This window comes from Rattus norvegicus, chromosome 3 (assembly GCF_021556685.1).
Source record: "Rattus norvegicus strain SHRSP/BbbUtx chromosome 3, alternate assembly SHRSP_T2T, whole genome shotgun sequence".
Lineage (NCBI taxonomy): Eukaryota > Metazoa > Chordata > Mammalia > Rodentia > Muridae > Rattus > Rattus norvegicus.
This window is the reverse complement of record NC_141536.1, coordinates 52,302,965-52,330,146: the sequence shown is the minus strand read 5'-3', so window position 1 is coordinate 52,330,146 and position 27,182 is coordinate 52,302,965. Positions and strand designations below refer to the sequence as shown.

The 27,182-nt window shown below is 45.0% G+C and overlaps 1 protein-coding gene across 1 annotated transcript in view; it reads left to right on the top strand.

Annotated features, from left to right (window-relative positions):
* Stk39 (serine threonine kinase 39) overlaps positions 1-27,182 on the top strand; it is a 265,532-nt gene that overhangs the window by 69,297 nt on the left and 169,053 nt on the right. The window contains 3 exon segments of the mRNA NM_019362.1: positions 1,603-1,711; positions 7,510-7,651; positions 8,767-8,822. Coding sequence (NP_062235.1) covers positions 1,603-1,711; positions 7,510-7,651; positions 8,767-8,822 — 307 coding nt within the window.

Here is a 27,182-nt window from a genome sequence, read left to right as displayed (position 1 = left end):
CATCTCATGGCAAAAGAACATGATTCTGGAAACAAATGACACCTGATCTTAGGTTTACTCAGATCAAAAGAAGTAAGCGGTTGCAAATTGTCACCTAGAGAAGGAGCTCACTGGCTGAGGGCAGTGAGGAAGGAGAGCATCTGCACAGGATAAAAAGAAAATACAAAAACCTCAGTCAGTTTCATAGGGCTCTAGGAAGAGCTTTAAATCTATGTAGGTATTAAGGCGTGTGCCTGTCTGAATGTATTGCCATATTTTAGCAGAGTTATCTGATGTGCATGATCTTTTTGGTAATTTGAGGATTAGTCAATACTAGATATGCACGATAGTAGCCCAAATTGGAATGCACTGGGTTGGTAGCCTAGTTAACCAGAAGTGGAGAATAGAGCATTCGTGAGGTTGAATGCCAAGGCCCTCCTTTTTTTCATAACGAGCATGTAACGGCATGTATAAAGCTTCTTTGGTCACCATGCTGTTCTTTTGCTGCTGGACAGCAATGTGAGGGGAATGGCACTTGAATTATGGGCAACTGGTTTATAGTCATGACTTTAAACACCAGACCAAAGGCAACGTGCCCTCCCTCGTGCATTGCAAAATGAGCCTTATCGAAGTTTTTCTTGTGCTTTATTGAAAATCTTTGTCACTCTATGTAATCACACAAATTTTGTTCTCTGTGGCAGGCAGTGTTTGTAAACTGAACCGGCAAGCGTTGCCTTTCTGATATCTTGTCAAGGAGGACAGTTAATGCACAGATGCTCTTAGAAACTTCAATGTGCTTCCAGTTGCCGGTATCTCTTTCAGGGGGAGCCATTGTGTCTGATGGTTCTCAAGTTTGCTTTACCTGGCCTGCACCTGTGCCCTCACCCCTCTTTTTTTCCCCTGGAGGAGTATCAACTGAGGCATAGTTTGTGGAATGGTAGGCTGGGATTTCCTCGTTTAGCCCACTGCAGAAACAGAGGCAGTTTTGTCTCCTTTGGATGAAGGTTAAGATATGGTCCGTCAGAGTTGAAGCTGTTCACTGAGACCCGGTTCTCCTTGTAGCTTGCTCAGGCTTGTCTGCCTGTCTCTGTCTCTGTCTCTGTCTCTGTCTCTGTCTCTGTCTCTGTCTTTCTCTCTGTCTCTCTGTCTTTCTCTCTGTCTCTCTGTCTCTCTGTGTCTATGTCTCCCCACCCCCCTCTCGATGCCTTCAGTTCAGGCAAGCAGCATACAGTTCTGTGTTGCACAGCCTTTGGCTGGCATCACGAGGGTCATCCAGGTAACACACTGCGCTGAAGTTCTGACCTGTGTCTGACAAATGTGTAACTAGACAGTCTGACCAAAATGTAGCCTCCACCCACCAGTTGTCTTAGCTTCATTGTCCTCTGTGAGGTCTTCAGAAAAGTTTCAAATCATTCTCTTGGGGACAGATTCTTCCTTGACTAGGTTTCCAAGGGCCTTGTCTTTCTCTCTTGAGGATGCAATTCTTGTGGGAGAACTGGAATTATTGGGATTATTGGGGGAGGGGGTTGTTTCAATCATCTGATAACCAAAGGGAGGCACAGAGGGAAGGCTGGTTACAGTACTGTATCATGCTTTTCTTTCTTCTTCTTCTTTAACTTACAGAAAGAAATTCAAGCCATGAGCCAGTGCAGCCATCCCAACGTAGTGACTTATTATACTTCCTTTGTGGTCAAAGATGAACTTTGGCTGGTCATGAAATTACTAAGTGGAGGTAAGTGAGTTTCATTGTTTTGTGGGAGCCTTCATACTGAGGAAGATTTTAGACTTGATGCCCCTCAGTTCTTGGTTTGAAAGGCCAGACTTTATTTTTAAATTAATTTATTCATTCACTGTATATCCCAATCACAGCTCCCCCCATCTCCTAGTCCCTCCTTTACACAGCCTCTCCTTCCCCTCCCCATTCTCCTCTGAGAATTGGGAGGTCCCTCCTGGGTACCAACCCACCCTGGCACATCAAGTTTCTTTTAGGACTAGGCATATCCTCTCCTACTGATGCCAGATGAGGTAGCCTAGTTAGGGGAACAGGATCCATAGGCAGGCAACAGTCAGGGATAGCCTCCAATTGTTGGGGGATCTGCATGAAGACCAGGCCACACTTCTACTACATGTGTGTGGGGCAGCCTAGGTCCAGCACATGTATGCTCCTTAGTTAGTGGTTCAGTCTCTGAGACGCCCCCAAGGGTCCAGGTTAGTTGACTCTATGGTCTTCTTGTGGAGTCCCTATTTCCTCCAGATCCCTCAATCCTTCCGTCAACTCTTCCACAAGACTCCCCGAGCTCTGTCTGATGTTTGGCTATGGGTCTCATGCATGCGTTTCAGTCAGCCATTGGGTGGAGCCTCTCAGAGGATAGTTACACCAGGTGCCTGTCTGCAAGAATAGCAGAGTATATCACTAACAGTGTCAGGGACTGGCGCTTGCCCAGGGGATGGGTCTCAAGTTGGGCGTGGGCTGGGCTTGGTTGTCTCTTCCCTCAATCTTTGCTCCATCTTTGTCACTGCACTTCTTGTAGGCAGGTCAGATTTTGGGTGGAAGGATTTGTGGGTGGATCGGCCTCCTTATCCTTCCACTGAGAGTCCTGCATGGACACAGGAGGTGGCTGCTTCAGGTCCCATGTCTCCTACTGCTAGGAGCTTCAGCTAGAGTCATCCATAGACTCCCTGGAGCCTCCCTCATCCCAGGTCTCCTGAATGTCTAGAGATGCCCCTACTCCCCAGCCCCTGCACTGGTTTCTATCCACTCTCCGAGGCCTTTGTTGCCAGCTCCCTCTGCACCTAATCCTCCCACCACACCCCAGTTCCCCTCCCTGCCTCCCCACCCCCTCTCCCACCCAGTTGCCTTCATCCAGCTATCTCCAGTGACTGTTTTATTTCCCCTTCTCAGTAAGATTCAAACATCATTCTCTGGGCCCTCCTTGTTACTTGGCTTCTTTGGTTCTGTGGATTGTATAGCATAGGTTTCCTATATTTTATGGCTAATATCCAATTACAAGTGATATGTACCACGCATGTCCTTTGGGTCTCGGTTATCTCACTCAGGATGATATTTTCTAGTTCCATCCATTTGTCTGCAAATATCATGCTGTTTTTAATAGCTGAGTAACAAGCCATTGTGCAAATGAACCACGTTTCCTTTATCCATTCTTCAGTTGAAGGATATCTGGGTTGTTTCCAGTTTCCAGCTCTTACGAATAAAGCTGCTGTGATGACAGTTGAGCAAGTGTCCCTGGAGGACGGTGGAGCATCTTTTGACTATACGCCCAGGAATGGTATAGCTGAGTCTTGGGGAAGAATTAGTCCCGATACTCTGAGAAACTATCAAATTGATTGCAGAATGGTTGTACAAGTTTATACCTTCACCAGCAATGGAAGAGTGTTCCTGTTGCTCCACAACCGCACCAGCACCTGCTGTCCCTTCAGTCTCTGGTCTTAGCCATTCTGATAGGTATATGGTAGAATTTCAGGGTTGTCTTGACTAAGAACACTGAACATTTCTTTAAGTGTCTCTCAGCCATTCAAGATTCCTCTGTTGAGAATTCTCTGGTTAGCCCTGTACCCCATGTTTTTAAATTTAAGCATTTTAAAAACCAAAATGCTTTTTGTTTTCTTGGTGTCTACCTTCTTGGTTTGGATATTTGCCCCCTGTAGCAGGTAGGGTTGGGGAGGATCTTTTCCCATTCTGTAGGCTGCCATTTTGTCGTGTTGTCAGTGTCCTTTAAAAGGCCAGAGTTTTTAATATTTACATTCAAAGCCTTTCGTAGTGGGATTTAATGTTCTAGAGTTTGTGTCCCCTCCTCCATGTGTCACGTATTCTGCCCCCTCCCCTTCTGGATTAGAGGATGCTCATCTCCCTAACTACCGTGTGTTTTCAGAGGACTCTATTCCTTCCCTCTCCCATACCTCTCTTCTGCCTTAGATGTTTCTCCTTTCTCCATGCAATCATGTCCTTTCTGGAGCTACCATTTATTCTTTTAAGAATTATTAGTCAATCTTTGTGTTGTGTGTGTGTGTGTGTGTGTGTGTGTGTGTGTGTGTGTGTGTGTGTTGGATCAAACCCAGGGCCTTACACAGGTCTAGTGCCAAACTGCACCTCAGCCCAGTCCTTACTCTTCAAAGTCCTTTCAAGGCAATTCAGATCCTTAGCATGCTGCATTCTGTAAAAGAGGGAGAGCTCTGTGGACTTGGGCACTTGAATGGTGACCACCATGGTGGAATCTAAATTCCTATTCCACACACTTTTAAAGTTATCTGTGGTGGCTGGAGGCTATGATCCTGGTTAGTGTGGAAACTGTGGACTCCCTGAAGAAAAAAAACCCACCCATTGAACTTGATACATTGGACCTGGCATCCGTGACTACTCGCTACATTTTGCTACAGTTTATGTGGAGAGAAATGCTTGCCACCCTGCTGGCCTGGGTGTCAGCTGTCCTTGGGAAGAGACCTCCAGCCTCAGGTCTCTCAAGTCAGTGACAGTTTACTTTCCAGGGCTCTCTCACATCCATGGGTTTTGCGTGAAAGCAAGCCAACACCTCAACATCCACATCAGAGAGGGAATTTGAATGATGACCAGCAGCTTCCTGCAACACTTACTCAGTCTCTAGATCCCACTCAAGACAATTCAAGCACTTGTCTCATTGCAGCTCAGCACCTTCAGTGTTACTAGGCAGAAGCTTGAAAGTTCTGCAGTGTGTCCGCCCAAGTCCCTAACCCTCACAGGCTTAACGGTTGGCCTGAGACTGTGTAGCACTTTAAAGAAACCATGACACTGTATGTGTGTGAACTTATCACAGAGTGGCCTTCTGGAAAGAATCATGTATTTGTAGTTGCAATTTTTCTGTTAATAGAAATATTCTTAATGCTTTTAGAAAAAAGAAAAGAAAAAGAAGGCCTCTCTCAGTGTCAGTCCTAGACACAGAACCTGCAGTTTCCTCAGCAGATGTACATTTTCTCTGGATTGTCTCTTTCTGGTGGTGTTCCCTTTGTACAGCTCTGGCCCTGTCTTGGGATCAGGAAACAATTTTGCAATGACTCCGTAGAACCAGGACTAGTAGGGCTGGGTCTTTAGACACAGTACAAGCTAGGACTAAATTAAGTGTGTATTTTAATTAATTGTGTTTTTTAAAAGATTTGCTTATGTATTTTATGTATACAAGTACTCTGTTTATTTACATGTGTGCCTGCATGGCAGAAGAGGGCATCAGATCCATTACAGATGGTTGTGAGCCACCATGTGGTCCTGGGAATTGAACTCAGGACCTCTGGAATGGCAGACAGTACTCTTAACCACTGAGCCATCTCTCCAGCTCCTAATTAATTATTTTTTAGTAAAAGAAACCCTCTCGTACGAAGCAGAGGCCTAGGCATGAGATGGAGTCTCTGTAGTTAGTGTGAGTTTACATGGGTGGGCCTCCGTGGGATTCTAGAAAACATGTCCCCACTCTCTCGGCCCTGCCTCCATTTTGTTTTCTTGAGTGCTCACTTTAGTTTGTAATTAAGAAGGAAAAACAAAAGGCTGGAGGAGCCATAGAGCTGAACTGTAGCCCTGGACTCCGGTGTACTCACTTCCTTGAGGTAACTCCAGTGCATTGGCAACAAGGCAGTCTTAACCAGTTGAGGCAGAGTCTTCTGGAATTTCACTGTCTCTGAGAAAATGGCAAGTTCTGGGGACCTGGACCCCTAAAAGTCTCCAACTCTGTCCCAGTTGAAGAGCTCACCTCAGCTAGCCTTTCACTTCCATAAACTTGAGCACACGCCTCGTATCTCTTTTGAGGACCAGGAAGAAAATGCACTGTCTGTCTGAGAGTCCAGTCCAGTCTCCAGACAGGGCTTTAAAAGTCAGGTACTGTTTACAGGAGGCTCCCACAGGAAAGGGGAGCGTCCACAGATAAGGGCTCGAGTTCTCTCCTTTCAGAAGGCTAGAAGTAAGCAGCCGCCAGCTAGGTTATATACTTTTAAGAATAAAGCAATTCGTGCTCGGAATCATTATTTTTCTAAACCACCTAAAAACACGAGAGCTGATAGATGAACAAATGCTTTCTCCTCTCTAAGGAGGGAAGTTCGCGTTTGTTTTCTGCTGTGGTATTTAACCACGTGGAATCTCCTCATGAGGGGCAGGCACCTACAATAATACCCGGAGGGGAGACTCAGCCCTCTAGGTCAGTCACAAAGAGCCTCGAGCAGACCCAGTCCTGAGGTAAGGTCATTTGCTAACTGTTCAGAAATGCTGAATCTACAGGTAATTAGAGCTTCAAAAATGACCCAGAGGTGTAGGATATTTATTACTGTGTGTCAAAACATGAATTCATAGTGCCTAGGATACCTATCTGTATAGAGTAACAAAGCACTAGGTATGTATTGATTAGAAAAGCCTGCGCATGAAGCATACATGAAAATCAAGGTTGCTTAGAGCCTCACAAAAGAGCCCTGGGGTTGGGGGGCAGTGGTGTGAAGGCACTCTGCCCGCCCTGCCTTATCTTCGATGTAGGTGACAGGAATGGCTGTTACTGCTTCCTCTTACTTCTCTGCTGTCTTTTTCTCCCCTCAAACAGCTTTGGTTAGTGACTTCACTTGTTTTCTTTAAAAAATTTTTTTTAATGTTTTTTATATCCTTTTAGTAGATAGATTGATATCATAGCTGTTTTTCAAACTCTGTTGTTGAAGCTGTTTCTGAACTCCTGGATTCCACACACTCTTCCATTTCTGCTCCCCCTGTGCTCCTGGGGACCCCAGCCAGCTTTTTAAGCTTTATTTATTATTATTTCTGTCATTACTGTGTGTGGTGAGGAGTCTGATACCCGTGCCACAGGTCTGCCTGTGGAGGTCAGGAGACCTTGCAGTCATCACTTCTTTCTTTCCCCCACTCGAGTCTCGGAGGAACAAAATCAGGTTGTCCCACTTGGTGGCAAGGGCCCTTACCTGCTCAGACATCTCACAGTAACTTGAAGTTTTTAAAGTGTGCTGGGGACCGGCTCATTCTAGGCCCTTTGCTGTTGTCAATATTTTCTAGGGGAACAGAACCACTGTGTGTGTGTGTGTGTGTGTGTGTGCGTGTGTGCGTGCGCGCGCGCGCGCGCACGTGCATGCACGCGCTCCTATGTGTCTGCAGAGGGCAGAAGAGGGCACTGGATCCTGTGTAGTTGGAATTAGAGGCACTTGTTGGTGAGCCACCCAATGACAGGTAGGTGTGAGATTTGAACCAGGGATGTCTGGAAAAGCAGGCATCAGTCTTCACTGCCAAGCTATCTCAATAGAGCTCTAATTCCTGACTCTTAATGAGAAGCCTTGTCAACCTCACACTAAAAGTCTTATTCCCAGCTTATTAGTAGATGCAGTGTTTCCGGCCTTAGGCATGGCATTCCATTGTTATTATTCCTTGGGAGTATCGAAATTGAGTAAATGGATTCTAGTTTTGATGGTCACATCTAGGCTGTAATAGTAGGGGGTTCTTACTCTAAAACAGAATGGACATGCTTATGAAAACTCATCTCTGCAGTACTCTGTCTGTCCACTCAGGTTCCATGTTGGATATCATCAAATACATCGTCAATCGGGGAGAGCATAAGAATGGTGTCCTGGAAGAGGCAATAATCGCAACAATCCTTAAGGAGGTTTTGGAAGGATTAGACTATCTGCATAGAAATGGTCAGATCCATAGGTATGGTGTCTTCCCAGTCTGCTCTCCATAATGTATGTAGCTCTAGTTTATGAAGATCTCAAGGAGGTACATCCTGCAGGTGGGCTCGTGTATTATTTAGAAGTAAAACAAATCTCCAGAGAATAAACTTGGGTGCATTTTCTTGGTATCCTTGGGGCTGGTTTATGTGGTTAGACTGAAGTAGAGCAAAATGCAGCAAGCGCTGTGTGGGCTCATTAAGAAATTAGTTAACATAATTACTCTTGGGGTGAACTTGCTTGAGCGGGATGGCATATCCCTCTTCCTAAGGAAGGTGGGGCTGTTACAGTTTACGTTACCGGTTTTGGACCTGGATGAGAGGGAAGGAAGCAGTCCTGCTTTCCTCTTCTGTAACACGGAGTGCTAAGTTTTAAAATGGGGGAACCAACAGAATATGAGCATGTGATATTTCAAAAGCAACGGTGTCACTCCAACCCTGCAGAATGTCATAAGTAGGCAGCACTGACTAATTAACATCCTTCAACCCTGAAGCATGTGAGAGCTGTGTATTTCGTGGTCTGTATAACCGTTTTTTAATACTTGTTTCTTAATTGTCACTTTTTTAAATATTAAAATTGCTCCATAGAGCTTCCATATAGTGAAGAAGTACCACGTAGAATGTCATTATTAACATTTAGCCTTGGTATCACCCATAGGGGAAATTGGTAATGAATTAAATTCACTTTAAATGGGCTGAGGGACTATTTGGAAATGTGCCACAGGCAACTCAGAGTGGAAGCAGAATAGTTCTGCTTACACAGGGATTTAATTCTTCATAAATATGGCAGTCATGTGGCTTTAAGGATAATCAGTAATTCCGAAACATATAAAATAGTCTACTCGGTGGTGATTTAATTAAATGCAGATAATGGCTTCCCATAAAATATTTGTTATTAAAATCTTAAGTGTGCCTCGGGAGCAAAGTATAAAATGACAGTACGCGCTTGCAACTTTAAAAATCTGCAAGGTGACTTCAACAGTCACAAAACAGTGGTTGTGTCAGGCTTGTGTGCTGCGTGTTGAAATCTTCCTGCGTGTGTCAGTCTCATATCTAGCCTGTGCTTTAGAATTCATTCTCTGCTTTTCCCCCCTAACAGGGATTTGAAAGCTGGCAATATTCTTCTGGGTGAGGATGGATCAGTACAGATAGCAGGTAAGGGTGCAGACGACGAGCATCTTCCCCTGTTTGCAGGACTCTTGTGTTATAAGGGGAGGAGGCTGCCTTTCATGAAGTGGATAAATGTATGTAGTGTCTTTTAAGAGTGTATCTGGACTGCCCTTCTCTAAGGGGCATAATCTTTACAGGGTGCCTGGGACCGAAGCCTGGGTGAATCACTGTCTTTCTCCAGATAAATAATGCTGTTTTAGCACAGAACCTTTCTATAATGATCTGGCTTTCAATTTTCTTATATTTACCCAAATAGCTTCTCCCTTATATACCTGCAAGAAAAGTCCTTTGGAAAATTGTTCTTGATTAAGTTTGAAATTTATGCGAGTTTCTAGCCTTATGTTACTGTATGTTATTGAATGACCACATCAGGTGAGCATGTCTCATGCTTGGCTCCTGCCATTTTGTTGTTTGGAGTAATAAGAATATTCTGAAAGGCTTGGACCAGAAGGTAGGCACATCCATATTTTCTCACATTTTGCCCCGGTTCCTTGTGGGTCTGCCCCAGCCACGCTTTCGGCCATTGCTATCCTGTGTGGTGGTGGTTTTGGCGGGACAGCCTTTCCCTGTAGTTGCTGCCTTTTCTCAGTGTACAGCCTCCGGTCTCCCAGAAGTGCAGTATTAGCTGTCCTTGGTGAGAATCGATGCAGCTTCTGTCAGGGAGAGCGCTGAAGTCTGTCTCCCACAACTGAGTCAGCTTGGTTGGCCTCATTTGGAGTTGTGGGAAGAATCCTGTATGCCAGCGTAGATCTTTGACCATCCCTAATTATTTAACGAAAATCAACCACAACACCTAATTCTAGACCAAAGTCTGCTTCGACATAACGTGGATATCTAGCGTTATTAGAAAGCAGTGAGCCCAGGTCTGTGGAGATGGCTCGGAGTTGAGGAGCTCTGGGTGTCCTGCATAGTGTGCAGGTTTCCTTTCCAGCATCCACACGGTGCCTCAGAACAGTCTATGACTAGTCCTGGGGAGCACAGTTTGTCCTCCATGGGCTTCATGCACACATGGGGGGCACAGACGTACACGCTGGCAAAACACTCATACACATAAACGAAAGAAATGTTTCTAAAAGAATTAAAAGAAAAGACATAGAGCAGTTCAGCAGAAAGCCAACTCTAACAGAAAACTTTAAAATATCAGGGTGCTGGGGTCAAATGCAAGCCAGCCTCAGCACTTCAACTCTGGCCAGCTCTGATTCTGTTTGCCCCTCGTGCTCTCTGTGGACCCTCCGGTGAGAGTGGACAGCAGGGCAAGCGGGACACTGACCTTGGCCTCTGTAATTTTATAAGGAAAGAGCAACTTTTGATTTCTCTTTTAAAGGAGAGAAGACTTTTTTCTTTGATTTTTTTTTCAAGACATGGTTTTACAGTGTAGTAAGTCCTGGTTGTCCTGGACTTGTTCTGTAGACCAGGCTGGTGTCAAATTCACAGAGATCCGCCTGTGTCTGCCTCCCATGTGTTGGGATTAAAGGCATATTCCACCACGCCTTGCTGAGAGAAGACGTTTTTTAGAGTTGCAAATGAGATTTTTGTTTCTCATATCAAACCTGTTTTCTCTTAGACAACATGTAATAAGGTGATTCTCACCGAGAAGGTAGATTTGGCCAAGCGTTGCAATTGGTTTAAGACATCTGGAAGCAACTTTGTGCACCAGTTAAGCCCAGTTAAGTCTTAAGTACACTCTGTGTGTTACTTAGGTCATGTTGTTGTGTCCTTTACGCACACTTTCCCCGTCTGCGAGATGTGGTTTCCTTGGCAGCTGCTGCACCTTAAGTAAGAGTCAGATAGTTGGCCCTGGAGAGATGGGTTGATGCCTAAGAGCCCTGAGTCCTCTTCTAGAGGACTGGCACCGGCACCCATGTGGTGACTCACAGCTGTGGGGTTAAATGCCTTCTTCTGACCTCCATGGGCACCAAGTACACATGAACACACGTGCAAGCAAAATGCCCACACAGATAGGATGGCATAATAATAAAAGGAAACCAGGTGTCTGTGAATCCAGTAGACCCTGGGAGCCGCAGAGTGTTCTAGGTGGACAATGGACCATTTTGCAGCTTCCCCTCCACATGAACATTTCTGTTAAACTGTCGGAAAGGATTGTAGAAAATAGCAGCTAAGATCTTTACGACCTCAAAGCTTTAGTCAATTTTAAATCTTGTTTGTGAGTATCTTCACGGCACTGTACATGCGTGAGAGTCAGGTTCTGTGGTTCTCTCTTTCCACCTTTATGTGGTTTCTGGAGGTCACATTTGGGTTGTCATGTTGGCAGTGCACGGACCTTTAGTCACCGAACCATCCTGCTGGTCCCAATGCATATTTTTCTTTAATCGTAAAGAAATACATCTGCACAGAGACCTTGCGCTCGTAATTTTACCTTTCCTATTGACAGTGTTCTTGTCCCGTGAGACCTGGACCTACACCCTGCACGTAGGGTGGTTGTAATTAATAAATATGTGAAACACTTAGGGCAGCCAATGCAATTAGGGCAGCCAGTGACATGGGTAGTGGACAAAAACAGCCAAACGAGCATGCGGTGGAAGTGCAGTTCTGTGTAAAGGAAAATAAACTCTCAGCATCACAGATAGAGAAATTCAGCATAAACGTGTATTGAGATTCCACCACAAAGCAAAAGCCAGCACGTTGTTGGTCCAGTCCAAAGAGTTCCATCCACAGTGGAGTTGAATCTAGCCTATCTCTCACAACTAGAGGTGCAGTTTGCCCTTGTCTCTGCAACCAAGCGAGGTGCGAGGTGGCTTATGGAAGGCACGCGCATGCACCCCACTCCACAGCCAGTGACACCAAGGTAACTGCTTCTGGTCAGCCATGGTGGGAGTTTGTTCATCTCTGGAGTGTGCAGCACGTCTTTCTGGGAGGGCGCTGTTAATCATTTATTAGCACACAGTTATGGCTCTGCTAGGAATCTGCCCTCCAGCTATCCCCATGTATGTGTAGAGCATTAGAGGCCCAAGTTTGTTGGAGATTTTTTTTTATGGAATGGGGTGTAGCCTAGACTTGAACTCATGACTGTCACACTGCCCCTGCCTCCCAGCTATTATAGGCATGTACCACCATGCCCAGATAATTTGTCGGAGGATTTGTTTGTGAAAGCAAAAGCAGAGATGCAACCCTGGTGCCTCAAGTGTAGTAGACACAGGGTATTTATATTATGGAATTCCCGTAGGTCCTGAGGGAGAACGGAAAAGTCACCACTGGTTAAGTGAATGAGACAAGGTGACAGGCAGGAAAGAGGCAGGCCTTCTGTGCAAGAAGAGGAGAAAGCCAAGAGGATGGTTCTGACTGAGTGCATCGGTCCAGGGAGTTACCAGTCACACAGGGGTTAGACAGTCACATCCCTTTTCAACGCTTTAAACTACACATATGGCTGACCTTATAAAACACATGCAGTGGCTTAGGAAAGTCAGTAATGCATGGCCAGCAAACTGGGGTGTTTTCAGTTATTTCTTTATGTGTGCGTGTGTCTGTATGTGTCTCTGTGTGTGTCTATGTGAAAGTGTGTCTATGTGTGTGCATGTGTGCCCATGTGTGAGAGAATATGTGTGTATGTACATGTTATACACGAGTATGTACAAGTGTGTGCATGTACATGTGTGTACATGTCTCTCTCTGTGTTTATACATGTTGTAGAACAGAGGTTTAGTTCCTCAGGTACTCCACTTTGGTTTTTATTTTTAATTTTGTTTTTTTTTTAAGACAGGATTCTCACTGGTCTGGAGCAAGTACGTTAGGCTGATTGGCCAGTGAGTCCCAAGAATCTGCCTGTCTTTGCCTACTCAGAGCTGGGGTTACAAGTGAGAAGCCCCAACATATTTGCCTTTTAAACCTGGGTTTTAGGATCAAACTGAGGTCCTCGTGCTTATGCAGTGGCCATTTTTACCAACCAAGCTACCTCCTGGACCCCCATCCTCAGAGGATTTCCATGGCGGCAGCAGGAGGAAGGAGCCTTCACATACCTGACTTGGCCCCAGGCTTTCCATCCTTCCACTGTTCCTTCTCCCTCCCTGCTTCCTGATTGGTTTTCATGGCCTTTGTTGTTCATAGGGAAACGTATGCCTTTGTTCTTGCTGCCTGTAAGCTAGCAACTCATGCCCATGTGCAGTTTGTCAGCCCTGGGGGTAGGGGGGTTGTTCCTTAGAACCCCAAAGGCTAGTTTGGAAAACTACTTCAGTTCAGGAAGTGACAGGCACAAGCAGTCCAGTCACAAGCAGTCTCCTCGGTGAGTGCAGACTATCAGCTGGTTGAAACCCCCAGGCTTTGTGGCTTTGGGTAACTTACCAAAGGACTCATTTCCTTTAGCAAAGAGTAAAGAAAATATTGCCTTTTACCATTGCTGGCACACAGTAGGTACACTATATAGCCATCAACGAACGGTGTTGCTATGGTTACTAGTGTTACCCTCCTCCCTAACGTTACTGCAGCCAGCAGGACCACACTTGCGCTGCCTGGAGGTCATGTGTATGCCAGATTCATCTCGAAAGAGATTCAGCTCTGAGAGACTGTGAGTTACAAAAAGGTAAGGCTATTAAGTGTAGAATGTGGAAGAAAACTCACTATTAATCTTGAGTTAAACTGTTAGAGAAGGAGACTGACTTCCCTTGTTTGGGGATGAGCAGTCCTCTCAGTAGAGGGTCAGAATAGCAGTCAGGTGCCTTTGAAATGCAAAGACAGGTCAAGGCCTGCTTTGTTCTGGCACTTGGTACCCTGCCAGTCACCTCATCCCATTATTCTTGTCAGATTGATGATCTGAGCTCTTTCCTGGGTGTCTGGAACACACTGTCCTTCTCTTTCTCTCAACTGGGATCCTCTGAGGTGAGGTTCCCTGTCCTTCTCTTTCTCTCAGACCTTAGGGTTCTTTCTTTACCATGAGTGGCTGTGGGGAGCGCTGTGGCCCAGGGTGGGGATGGGGGCGGCTGCTGGGTTTGTGGGGACGCCTGTAGAAAGAACCTGTGTTTGGTGGCTCTGAGGATCAGCTGGACTGGCACCTGAAGGGCTGTGCTCTGTGTGTGCCTGGCACACAGGGAGGGCTTGTTACAGTTCTTCCTTGTTTCCTGCTAGGCTTTCTACATAGTTAACTCCATGAACAGGTCTGCCCTACCCTACGTGTCTGGGGCGGTCCAACAGGCATTTGATCCACAATTCCTACACCTTTGGAGCTACAGCTCTCTAGAATTATCCCTAAATTTCATTTCCTCCCTGTTCTCTGAACTGAATGCAGTGTTGTATTTATGCAGAATGTATGCCTTTTAAAAACTGGAGGCAAAACACTACCGTTTACCATTGTTTTAACAGGCAGTCCTGTGCTGCCAGGGTACCAGGTGGTGCTGCTCTCGCCATTTTACTGCAGATTACCCTGCCTTGTCGGGCAGGCACTGGCTAAACAGAAGCTGGGGCCTATGGACCTCAGAACTGGGCTTTGGGTTCTTGGCCGTCACCTTTGGTGTGGCGATGAGGCAGGCAGCTGGGTACGATGAACAAGAGCAGAGATCCTCAGTGCAGTGGAGCAGAGCTGTCCTGTGTTTCTGCACATCCTCAGGACGCCTCTTGGAAGAAACATTAGGCAGAGGAACCTCATTCTTGTTTCTTTGAAGATAGACACATTGTGTGTTCTTTATGCAAAGAGGCCACCCATTCCATCTTGTAGATAAACCAGTCCTTTCAGAATATTTTGTTACCCAAGGGAAGATTAGGGGCCAGGCTAGGTCTTGGGAAACTCTGGCTTCATGGTGTGCCCGGAAAGTATGGCGAATAGGTTTAGTTCTGCTTACACTGTGTAAATCTTCAGGAAGCACACGTGTGTCCTAGTGACTCTGGATGTGAGATCAGTAACCAGCGTGTACTATGTGTTTCTGGTGTGTGAGGTCAGCTCGTAGCCAGTACCCTGTCATAGACCCTGGGGAAGGTACCCATGATAGTTCATATTACATACAGAAACACAGGCACACAGAGTGAGAAAAAAGCCAGCTGGATCAAACGTAGGGTAAGTTTTGAAGTCCAACTTCACATCCTGGCCTTCTCACTCTGGAGCTTGTCCAGCCCCACCTGGGGCTTTTCCAGGATGAACCCACTACATACAGACTTAAATGATTTCAGGTTTAGACCGAAATGAGCAGTCACCAGCTTTCTTCTAATTTTGTGTAAATCCACTTTGGGTCAGGCAACATATATGCCCAACATCTTCCTCCTTGGCCCTTCCAAGTTGAAATGCAAGTACGATTTAAAAACAGAAGGTGTCCATGGTATTCTTTGGTGTAGATTTAGGCTCAGAAGTGACACCATTCCCCTCTCCTTCCTGCCCCGTGTGTGTGTGTGTGTGTGTGTGTGTGTGTGTGTCTGTCTGTCTGTCTGTCTGTCTGTCTGTCTGCCTTTAAAATTATGACTATGGTTTCCAGTTCCGTGTTTTTATGAGATTCCTGACTGCAGACAAGTGTGTCTCTGTTTCTTGTGCCTTCCCTTGGGTAACTTCCCGTCTATTTATCTCTTATGTCCAATCCCAATGTGTCGATTTGTTTCAGTTTATTTTATCACGTCATACTTTATCATTATCCCTTAGAAGACTGTTAGTTTTCTTATCCTTTTTCCTTTTAAAGATTATATATTTAATTATATGAGTACACTGTCGCTCTCTTCAGACACAGCAGAAGAGGGCACCAGATTCCATTATAGATAGTTAGGAGCCATCATGTGGTTGCTGGGAATTTAACCTGGGACCTCTGGGATGGAAGAGCCGTCAGTGCTCTTAAGTGCTAAGCCAGCTCTCCAGCCCTTATCTTTTTAATTATTTATTTTTATTTTATGTGCATTGTCGTTCTGCTTGCCATGTGTCTATCCCCTGCGGTTGGACTTACAGAGTTGTGAGCTGTCCCGCAAGTTCTGGGAAGTGAAGCTGGGAACTGAATTTTCTCCTCTGCTATTAAACACTGAACCATCTCTCCAGCCCCACCCCCAACACACACTCTTAAGATTGATAAAAGTTGCCACCTGGTGGTGGTACACACCTAGGATGGCAGAGGAAACCAGAACTCTGAGTTCACGGCCAGTCTGGTCTACAGAGCAAGTTCCAGGACAGCCAGGGCTACACAGAGCCCCACCCCATATATGTAAAAGTCAGTTTTTATGTCACGATCAAAAACCAGGGATGGTAGTCCCCTCAGGATTGAATAAAAGGCTTTCCTCCTTCTATGCTGCCCTTGGAAAGCCTGTGTGTGAGTGACTCTGTCGCAGTAAAGGTGGACTAGGTGTCTTAGGAAATAAACCAGATAGGTTTTTACCACACTATGTGACAGAAGGGGGAGTGGTTGTTTGAAAGTTGTGCCCTTCCCACGGCACGGCATTTATTTACTAATTTGATGCTTTGTCATATTGTCACGGAAAGCTCAGTGTCTGGCACGTGACTAAGCCTGTTTGTCCAGAATTAATGAGAGACAGAATTTTAAGCAAACAAATGAATAGTGAACAGGTCACTTTGGGGTGGTCAGCTGCAAACCTATTCATTCTAAGATTCTTTTTAAGTCACCGTATCCTTACTGTAGTATAAAAATGCGGATTTAAAAATCTGATACAGTTTTTGTTTTTTGTGTTTTTTTCCCAACAAAGTCTTACTGTTGCGCCCCGGTAGAGTCTGTGCAACCCAGGCTGGCCTGGAACTCACAGCTCTCTTGCTACTTCAGCCTCTCGTGCTGGGATTACAGACACATGCTGTGTCACCATCACCGGCCTTAAAACTTGATTTCCGAAGACCTTTCTAGATGCATAGTGATATATATATATATATATATATATATATATATATATATATGTAGAGAGAGAGAGACAGACAGACAGACAGATGTTGTGCTTGTGCATGCACGTTCTTTGCTATTTAGGAATTGTGGACACAGTGGTCTGGGTGTCTCTGTGTCCCCTGTAAACTCATGGTAGGAACTCATTACCACTGGGACTCCTTGAGTGCAGCTTGTGGTGGGCTTTCGTGGTGGGGATACGTGACTGTAGGAAGGAGGCTGTAAAGCGATGCTGTTTAAAGACATGCCTCGAGGTGTGAGGACACATCCTTCACTGCAGAGCTCTGAGAGAACTGTTCTGTTCCACGGAGCAGGACCATATCAGATGAGATGCACTGGTGTCTTGGTGTCGGATTCCTAGCCCTCTGAGCATTGCGAAACAGATTTCTCCCTCCATTGAGTTCCTTGGTGGAAAGTTTGTTGTAGACTTATGGACACCAACTGTGCTTATGTCCGGGAAGGTTCATTTCCATCTGTAGACCTTCTGTAACAGAGAAATTGAGTCCTACTGGGCTAAGCAGCACAGGATACTGGAAAGTTCCCCTCACGCCAGCCTCAACATAAGAGCCTGTTTGACTTCCTTACGCTTTGCTTGCTGGGAGGGAGAGGATGTTCCCTTCATCCTTAGACCCATGGTCGGCTTCTAACACTGAAATCTTCCCGACAAAAACAGTCCTCGAGGTTCGCAAGGAAACTTCTTTTCAGTGCATTGCATGATGGTTCCACTTCTGCCCTCCCCGTGTTCAGTCACCGTCACACACCAGGCCAGAAATCAAAGGGAAGAGGCTTGTCCAGGTCGGGTGGGTAGGCAGGTACTTGTGGCTTTGCATGCTGGGGGAAGAAAGATGCCTTCTCCGAGATAGTTTCTGAGATAGTTTCTGTGTCATAGCTCTCCTTAATTCAAGAGTTCTAAGGGTTGTATAGAATCCTCTTGGAGTGCGTAGGGTTTGGGGGTGAATGTACATTATTGGCTGGGACTGAGGTGCTGGGAATGCTTTGTTTACATGAAGAGGAATTCCGGGTGCCTGCCAGACGGGTCCTTATGGGGAGAGAGAAAGCTTAACCTGTAATTTGGCCACCAGGCAATGTGACTACCCCAGTGATGGTGGTAGGGGCTCCTTAACCCAGAGCATGCAGGCACTGAACATTCAGGGTTCAAGATGAGAGTTTCAGGGTTCGGACAGGGTTCAACCTCACTCTTGTCCCCCACAGTGTGCCACAGGCATTGGTATTATTCTCAGGGGAAGAGTATGTGGGGAGTGTGTGGGATTGGTGTCCCTTGGACGTTGATGGAGGTCACTGGAGGTTCACTAGGTGTTGCTTATGTTGTGGAGAACAGAGGCTGGTGCTTGCAGCAAGGTAATGTGGAAACTCGATCTGTCCCGGAAGCAGCCATCGGTGAGTATGGGCTTTCTCTGAGAGCAAGTGAGTCTCAATGAGTAATTGCCAGTAGCGTCTGTGTCGTATTTATTGGCCCACCATGGCCAGAGCATGGGCTCTGACACTCACTGGGAAGCCTAATTGGAAGCTGGCATTGCTCGATCTGGCCCATAACCACGTAATCTGTACGTATCTTCAATAAGAAAACACCAGAGCGCGATTAAAACGTTCCATTTTGCAGTCAGCCTTCTCCGGGCTAGTGGAAGGGGGCAGGGCTTTACTATTTTGCAGTGTTGCAAGATGACAAGGAAGTGGTTAAAGGGCAGGGCTCCGTGCGTTCTGACTGACCTCCTACCCTGTTCCTTTACTGTTCCCCTTTGTTTGCCCCTATCATTTCCCATTCTCAACTGAGGGAGAGTCCACTGTGTACTGCCCGGGGTCACTTCCTGGCCTACAGTTGCCCCCCACCCCCATGACTGTGCAGAGGGGCCTGCCTATGGTTGTGTCTCCTCTACACGTGCTCCTGGACCCTCTTCACTCTCCTAACACCATCTACCCTACACCTCTGTTTCTGGCAACCACTCCTGTGAAACCCTCCTCCATCCCCCCCGCCCCCTTCACTAACCCAGCCTCACTTGGTTGAGCCCTGAGAACTTTGAACATGGTTTCTACACAGCCTCACTTGATCTATCCAGCCTGTGGTACTGTGAAAACTGGGGCCCTCTTTCTTCCTCTTCCTTCCAAACCAGGTAGCTCCCAAAGGTAGAAACTCCATGTGTTTATCAGTACTTCACCTTCACCGGGAGTGGCTGACGGGAGGGAGGAAGGGGTTCAGGAAGATTCGGTGACTGTGATGTGACTGGAACACATGCTGGATGCCCTGTCTCCTGCAAGTCAAGGAGCCTGTCGGTGATATAAGACATTATAGTTGTTGATATATTAACTGAAGACGCTTGTATACCAACACACCAGGGCAGAGGTATTTAAAATATCTACACACACACACACACACACACACACACACACACACATTTCCCTCTAAAGCTGAAAGTAGGTTTTTGTTTAGAGACAGGCTGTTCTTGAACTCAGAATCTTGTTTCCACCTCCTGAGTACAGGGATTGTAGCAGGCGGGCCAGTGCGCCTCACTGAAGATAGTTTCTTAATGGAAAAAGAAGTTTGACCTCAGTTTTGGGTATGCTTTGCCCTGGGTAACTATGGATTAAATAGTTAATGAAATCAAAGAAGGAAACAGATGACAGGGGACATTGTGCATGCCTAGAAAATAGAGTCCGTAGATGAATTAGGAGCCTTGGTAGATATGAGCTGCTTCAGGGATAGTTCACAATCATATAGATTATGGTTTGACCAATTATAGAAAAATCTCAGACCAGTTCCTTTTTTCTTTCTCTCTCTCTCTCTCTCTCTCTCTCTCTCTCTCTCTCTCTCTCTCTCTCTCTCTCCCTCCCTCCCTCCCTCCCTCCCTTCCTTCCTTCCTTTCTTTCTCTCTCTCTCTTTCTTTTTCTTTCTTTTTTTTTCTTTTTTTGGTTAATAAGGAGAGTAAGTTAGTTGATGTGACTTCTTGGCTTGGGGGACTTTGATAGATGATAATATCTGGGGAAACCTCACGCATGAGCCAAGGATGTGATCAGCTCTGGAGACTTGGTTTGCTATTCCAGCTGTACCAAGAGGCACCTAGGACAGACTGTGAGCAGCTTCTCCCCCTTGGCAGCTGCTCGGATTAGCTCGGGCAATAACTCAAGGAAGCTTACAGGGTGAATCCAGCAAGGAAGAGGGTCTGCTCTGCTTCCTGCCACAGTCCTTCCTCAGCTGTGCACACTGAACTGCGTGGGGTGGGGGAGGGAAGGGGTGAGGGCCGGGTGGGGGCGGGGCTGAGCATCAGGCAAGTAGATGGGATTCAGTCTCTTTCCCTCTCTCCCTTTCCACCTTCTTTCTCCTTCTCTGTTCTTTCCTTCCTTCTTTTCAGGGCTTTAACTGTCACCAGTAAGTTTCACACATCATAAAAACTATAGCGATCTGGGCAAAACTAGAGTCTTAGACCAAAAGAATAAGTCGAGGCTATTAGTACATTTTTTCCCATTTATTTTCTCTGGTTTTTTATAGTCTGTTCTGTCCCTGGCAAAAGGTGACCGTTAGATGTTCAGTGTATCTTAAATTGACTCATTGACATTTATCAATCAAGCCTTTGCACACAGTCCTCTGAGTTGACAGAGTGGCAAACAGTGGACATCTTATTGCCATCAAGGACAGAGTGCAAGTGAAATAGGCACGGCACGTTTAGCTGTAAGACAGTATGTGTACCTGCGTTTACACGTGTGGGGTATGTATTTACCCATGTTACAGCAGGAGGGTGTTCATGTGTGGGCGTGTGAGTGGGGGCCATAGCTCAGCCGCCAGCGTTTTCCTCATAGGTCCTACACCTTATTAATTTTCTCCATGTGGTTTATGCGTGTGTGTGTGCACGCGGGTTTGTGTGGTCGTGCCTGCCCTCACTCTCCTGCCCCTGCGGAGGCCAGTGGCCAGCATTTGCTGTCTCCCTCTATCCCTTTCCACCTTACCCTTTGGAGACACAGCCTGCACTGAATCTAAAGCTTGGTTGACTTGGCAAGCTGGCTCCTGGTGCCCAGTGAGAACCTGATAAATAGCAAGAAGAGCTTAAGCGTACTGAGCAACCACGGCTAACGAATGCTCTTAAGAACAAGCGGTTGTTTTTTTTTATTTTTTATTTTTTTATTTTTTTATTTCTTTTATTTTTTTTACTAACTTGAGTATTTATTTACATTTCGATTGTTATTCCCTTTCCCGGTTTACCGGCCAACATCCCCCTAACCTCTCCCCCTCCCCTTCTTTATGGGTGTTCCCCTCCCCATCCTCCCCCCATTGCCGCCCTCCCCCGAACAATCACGTTCACTGGGGGTTCAGTCTTAGCAGGACCAAGGGCTTTCACTTACACTGGTGATCTTACTAGGATATTCATTGCTACCAATGAGGTCAGAGTCCAGGGTCAGTCCATGTATAGTCTTTAGGTAGTGGCTTAGTCCCTGGAAGCTCTGGTTGCTTGGCATTGTTCATATGGGGTCTCGAGCCACTTCAAGCTTTCCAGTCCTTTCTCTGATTCCTTCAACGGGGGTCCTGTTCTCAGTTCAGTGGTTTGCTGCTGGCATTTGCCTCTATATTTGCTGTATTCTGGCTGTGTCTCTCAGGAGCGATCTACATCCGGCTCCTGCCTGCCTGCACTTCTTTGCTTCATCCATCTTGTCTAATTGGGTGGCTGCATGGCTGTATATGTATGGGCCACATGTGGGGCAGGCTCTGAATGGGTGTTCCTTCTGTCTCTGTTTTAATCTTTGCCTCTCTATTCCCTGCCAAGGGTATTCTTGTTTCCCTTTTAAAGAAGGAGTGAAGCATTCACATTTTGATCATCCGTCTTGAGTTTCATGTGTTCTAGGCATCTAGGGTAATTGAAGCATTTGGGCTAATAGCCACTTATCAATGAGTGCATACCATGTGTGTTTTTCTGTGATTGGGTTACCTCACTCAGGATGATATTTTCCAGTTCCAACCATTTGCCTACGAATGTCATAAAGTCATTGTTTTTGATAGCTGTGTAATATTCCATTGTGTAGATGTACCACATTTTCTGTATCCATTCCTCTGTTGAAGGGCATCTGGGTTCTTTCCAGCTTCTGGCTATTATAAATAAGGCTGCTATGAACATAGTGGAGCACGTGTCTTTTTTATTTGTTGGGGCATCTTTTGGGTATATGCCCAAGAGAGGTATAGCTGAGTCCTCAGGTAGTGCAATGTCCAATTTTCTGAGGAACCTCCAGACTGACTTCTGGAATGGTTGTACCAGTCTGCAATCCCACCAACAATGGAGGAGTGTTCCTCTTTCTCCACATCCTCGCCAGCATTTGCTGTCACCTGAGTTTTTGATCTTAGCCATTCTCACCGGCGTGAGGTGAAATCTCAGGGTTGTTTTGATTTGCATTTCCCTTATGACTAAAGATGTTGAACATTTCTTTAGGTGTTTCTCAGCCATTTGGCATTCCTTAGCTGTGAATTCTTTGTTTAGCTCTGAACCCCATTTTTTAATAGGGTTATTTGTCTCCCTGCGGTCTAACTTCTTGAGTTCTTTGTATATTTTGAATATAAGGCCTCTATCTGTTGTAGGATTGGTAAAGATCTTTTCCCAGTCTGCTGGTTGCTGTTTTGTCCTAACCACAGTGTCCTTTGCCTTACAGAAGCTTTGCAGTTTTATGAGATCCCATTTGTCGATTCTTGATCTTAGAGCATAAACCATTGGTGTTTTGTTCAGGAAATTTTTTTCAGTGCCCATGTGTTCCAGATGCTGCCCTAGTTTTCCTTTATTAGTTTGAATGTATCTGGTTTGATGTGGAGGTCCTTGATCCACTTGGACTTAAGCTTTGTACAGGGTGATAAGCATGGATCAATCTGCATTCTTCTACATGTTGACCTCCAGTTGAACCAGCACCATTTGCTGAAAATGCTATCTTTTTTCCATTGGATGGTTTTTGCTCCTTTGTCAAAAATCAAGTGACCATAGGTGTGTGGGTTCATTTCTGGGTCTTCAATTCTGTTCTACTGGTCTATCTGTCTGTCTCTGTACCAATACCATGCAGTTTTTATCACTATTTCTCTGTAATACTGCTTGAGTTCAGGGATAGTGATTCCCCCTGAAGTCCTTTTATTGTTGAGGATAGTTTTAGCTATCCTGGGTTTTTTGTTATTCCAGATGAATTTGCAAATTGTTCTAACTCTTTGAAGAAATGGATTGGTATTTTGATGGGGATTACATTGAATCTGTTTATCGCTTTTAGTAAAATGGCCATTTTTACTATATTAATCCTGCCAATCCATGAGCATGGGAGATCTTTCCATCTACTGAGGTCTTCTTCAATTTCTTTCTTCAGAGTCTTGAAGTTCTTATTGTACAGATCTTTTACTTGCTTGGTTAAAGTCACACCGAGGTACTTTATATTATTTGGGTCTATTATGAAGGGTGTCGTTTCCCTAATTTCTTTCTCGGCTTGTTTCTCTTTTGTGTAGAGGAAGGCTACTGATTTATTTGAGTTAATTTTATACCTAGCCACTTTGCTGAAGTTGTTTATCAGCTTTAGTAATTCTCTGGTGGAACTTTTGGGATCACTTAAATATACTATCTTATCATCTGCAAATAGTGATATTTTGACTTCTTCTTTTCCGATCTGTATCCCCTTGACCTCCTTTTGTTGTCTGATTGTTCTGGCTAGAACTTCAAGAACTATATTGAATAAGTAGGGAGAGAGTGGGCAGCCTCGTCTAGTCCCTGATTTTAGTGGGATTGCTTCAAGTTTCTCTCCATTTAGTTTAATGTTAGCAACTGGTTTGCAGTATATGGCTTTTACTATGTTTAGGTATGGGCCTTGAATTCCTATTCTTTCCAGGACTTTTATCATGAAGCGGTGTTGAATTTTGTCAAATGCTTTCTCAGCATCTAATGAAATGATCATGTGGTTTTGTTCTTTCAGTTTGTTTATATAATGGATCATGTTGATGGTTTTCCATATATTAAACCATCCCTGCATGCCTGGGATGAAGCCTACTTGGTCATGGTGGATGATTGTTTTGATGTGCTCTTGGATTCGGTTTGCCAGAATTTTGTTGAGTATTTTTGCGTCGATATTCATAAGGGAAATTGGTCTGAAGTTCTCTTTCTTTGTTGGGTCTTTGTGTGGTTTAGGTATAAGAGTAATTGTGGCTTCATAGAAGGAACTCAGTAGTGCTCCATCTGTTTCAATTTTGTGGAATAGTTTGGATAGTATTAGTATGAGGTCTTCTATGAAGGCCTGATAGAATTCTGCACTAAACCCTTCTGGACCTGGGCTCTTTTTGGTTGGGAGACCTTTAATGACTGCTTCTATTTCCTTAGGAGTTATGGGGTTGTTTAACTGGTTTATCTGTTCCTGATTTAACTTCGGTACCTGGTATCTGTCTAGGAAATTGTCCATTTCCTGCAGATTTTCAAGTTTTGTTGAATATAGGTTTTTATAGTAAGATCTGATGATTTTTTGAATTTCCTCTGAATCTGTAGTTATGTCTCCCTTTTCATTTCTGATTTTGTTAATTTGGACTCACTCTCTGTGTCCTCTCGTTAGTCTGGCTAAGGGTTTATCTATCTTGTTGATTTTCTCAAAGAACCAACTTTTGGTTCTGTTGATTCTTTCTATGGTCCTTTTTGTTTCTACTTGGTTGATTTCATCTCTGAGTTTGATTATTTCCTGCCTTCTACTCCTCCTGCGTGTATTTGCTTCTTTTTGTTCTAGAGCTTTTAGGTGTGCTGTCAAGCTGCTGACATATGCTCTCTCCTGTTTCTTTCTGCAGGCACTCAGAGCTATGAGTTTTCCTCTTAGCACAGCTTTCATTGTGTCCCATAAGTTTGGGTATGTTGTATTTTCATTAAATTCTAAAAAGTCTTTAATTTCTTTCTTTATTTCTTCCTTGACCAGGTTATCATTGAGTAGAGCATTGTTCAATTTCCACGTATATGTGGGCATTCTTCCCTTATTGTTATTAAAGACCAGCTTTAGGCCGTGGTGGTCTGATAGCACGCATGGGATTATTTCTATCTTTCTGTACCTGTTGAGGCCCGTTTTTTGACCAATTATATGGTCAATTTTGGAGAAAGTACCATGAAGAGCTGAGAAGAAGGCATATCCTTTTGCTTTAGGATAGAATGTTCTATAAATATCTGTTAAGTCCATTTGGTTCATGACTTCTCTTAGTCTGTCTACATCTCTGTTTAATTTCTGTTTCCATGATCTGTCCATTGATGAGAGTGGGGTTTTGAAATCTCCTACTATTATTGTGTGAGGTGCAATGTGTGCTTTGAACTTTAGTAAGGTTTCTTTTACGTATGTAGTTGCCCTTGTATTTGGGGCATAGATATTTAGGATTGAGAGTTCATCTTGGTGGATTTTTCCTTTGATGAATATGAAGTGTCCTTCCTTATCTTTTTTGATGACTTTTAGTTGAAAATTGACTTTATTTGATATTAGAACGGCTGCTCCAGCTTGCTTCTTCCGACTATTTGCTTGGAAAGTTGTTTTCCAGCCTTTCACTCTGAGGTAGTTTCCGTCTTTGTCTCTGAGGTGTGTTTCCTGTAGGCAGCAGAATGCAGGGTCCTCGTTGCGTATCCAGTTTGTTAATCTATGTCTTTTTATTGGGGAGTTGAGGCCATTGATGTTGAGAGATATTAAGGAATAGTGATTATTGCTTCCTGTTATATTCATATTTTTATATGAGGTTATGTTTGTGTGCTTTTCTTCTCTTTGTTTTGGTGCCAAGACAATTAGTTTCTTGCTTCTTCTAGGGTATAGCTTGCCTCCTTATGTTGGGCTTTACCATTTATTATCCTTTGTAGTGCTGGATTTGTAGAAAGATATTGTGTAAATTTGGTTTTGTCATTGAATATCTTGGTTTCTTCATCTACATTAATTGAGAGTTTTGCAGGGTACAGTACCCTGGGCTTGCATTTGTGTTCTCTTAGGGTCTGTATGACATCTGTCCAGGATCTTCTGGCTTTAAATGGGAGAGTTTTCCTTATTTCGGATTTGAAATCCTGCAGATTCTTTGAGTCTTTTGTTATCCTCAATTAATCCTTCTTAGAACTTTGCAAAAATGATGTCAGTTGTTTCCTTGAATACTTGTGGCAACTGGGCCTGTTCTCAGCATTTCCCACAGGGTCTGTCTCTTTTCGGTGTACAGACAGGGGGCTCTGGTTTCGTAGAAGCTTCTGATAGTGGAGCCAGTTCAGTAGAGGTTCACCTGCAAATGGCCACCTGCGAGCGTATAAATGTCGCATTGGAAATTTATAAGTATTAATATTTGATCTAAGACGCACGTGCCTGTCTTTTCGGGTATGGCCAGCTGTAGACCCCCGTGACTTCAGAAGTGTGACTCTGGCTTTGGAAATGATCCTGGTGTCATGTATTTACCTCAGAGCAGTGCTGGCCGCTCAGCAGAGCAGGCTTCGGCGCTGAGGGATCTGAGGACTGCTGAGCCGTTACAGACTTGTGTGTGGAAGTTCAGTCTGTCAGAAGGTCATGCAAGCAGATTGCTCTCGAATCTCCTCAGACTGCCCTTGCAGTGCCTGTGGCAGAGACCCCCCCCCAACCTCCCACAGGAACTTCACCTCTATACTTTCTGACCGTTCATCTGCACCAGGGATCAGTTCCTTCAGCTGGAAAATAAGGAGAGTTGGCAACACGATCTCCAAGGACCTATCTTGTATCAAAACGTTTGCATGGTTCCTCATTAACTGTAATCACTACAGACCTTTCCGGTCCTGTTTTAAATCGTGCAAACCAGTGGGTCATTTCAGGCATGGAGGAGGATGCGAGTAAGCCTAGTTTTGTGTCTGTGGCTGCCATTGTCGGAATATCTTTAAATTAGCCCTTCTATGCGTTGGGAAACTTGGTTTTCCTCTATTCACAGTAAGAGTCATATTCAGTAGGGAGTTGACCATCGATTGGTGTATCTTTGTACTGGAGAAAACTGGCTTCTGCCTGGACCTTCAGCATAGCTGGATTAAGTCTCAAGTTTTCCATTGCAAGGAAACTGGTTCGTGGGAATATTGAGGCTCTACCTAGATGAGGGCCCGCGTCTGGGTAGGCGTCCCTTCTGCTTCCTTTATTTCCGCATTTTAAAACCTTCCTTTGAGGAACATAAAGGCATGCCATCTAGTTTCTTCTCTTATTTTGCTGTCAGAAAAACTTGTGAAATCGTCATTGTCTGATGTTTCGGAGACCATCAGGATGGCCCCTCGCTCTCATTCACCGATGGGGAACATACATTTGTCCAGAACAGCTGACAAATGACCCTCCAGGGCCCAGACTCAGGAAATTCCGCAGGATCATGTTTTGGTCTGTGAATGCCTCAGTCACTATCCTATGAATGGGGCCCTCAGCTACCAAAGCCAGACCAGATCAGTGAGCACCATTTGCTTGTAAGAAGGAAAAATGCAAAATGAAAGGCAGGGCCTGGTGGGAGGCGTGGGGGTGGGGGAGCAACAGTGATGTTTTTAGATGATTCTGGTTTCCCCCCACACTCCACAGACTGTTTCTCTCTGGAGCAGGGCAGGTGGCA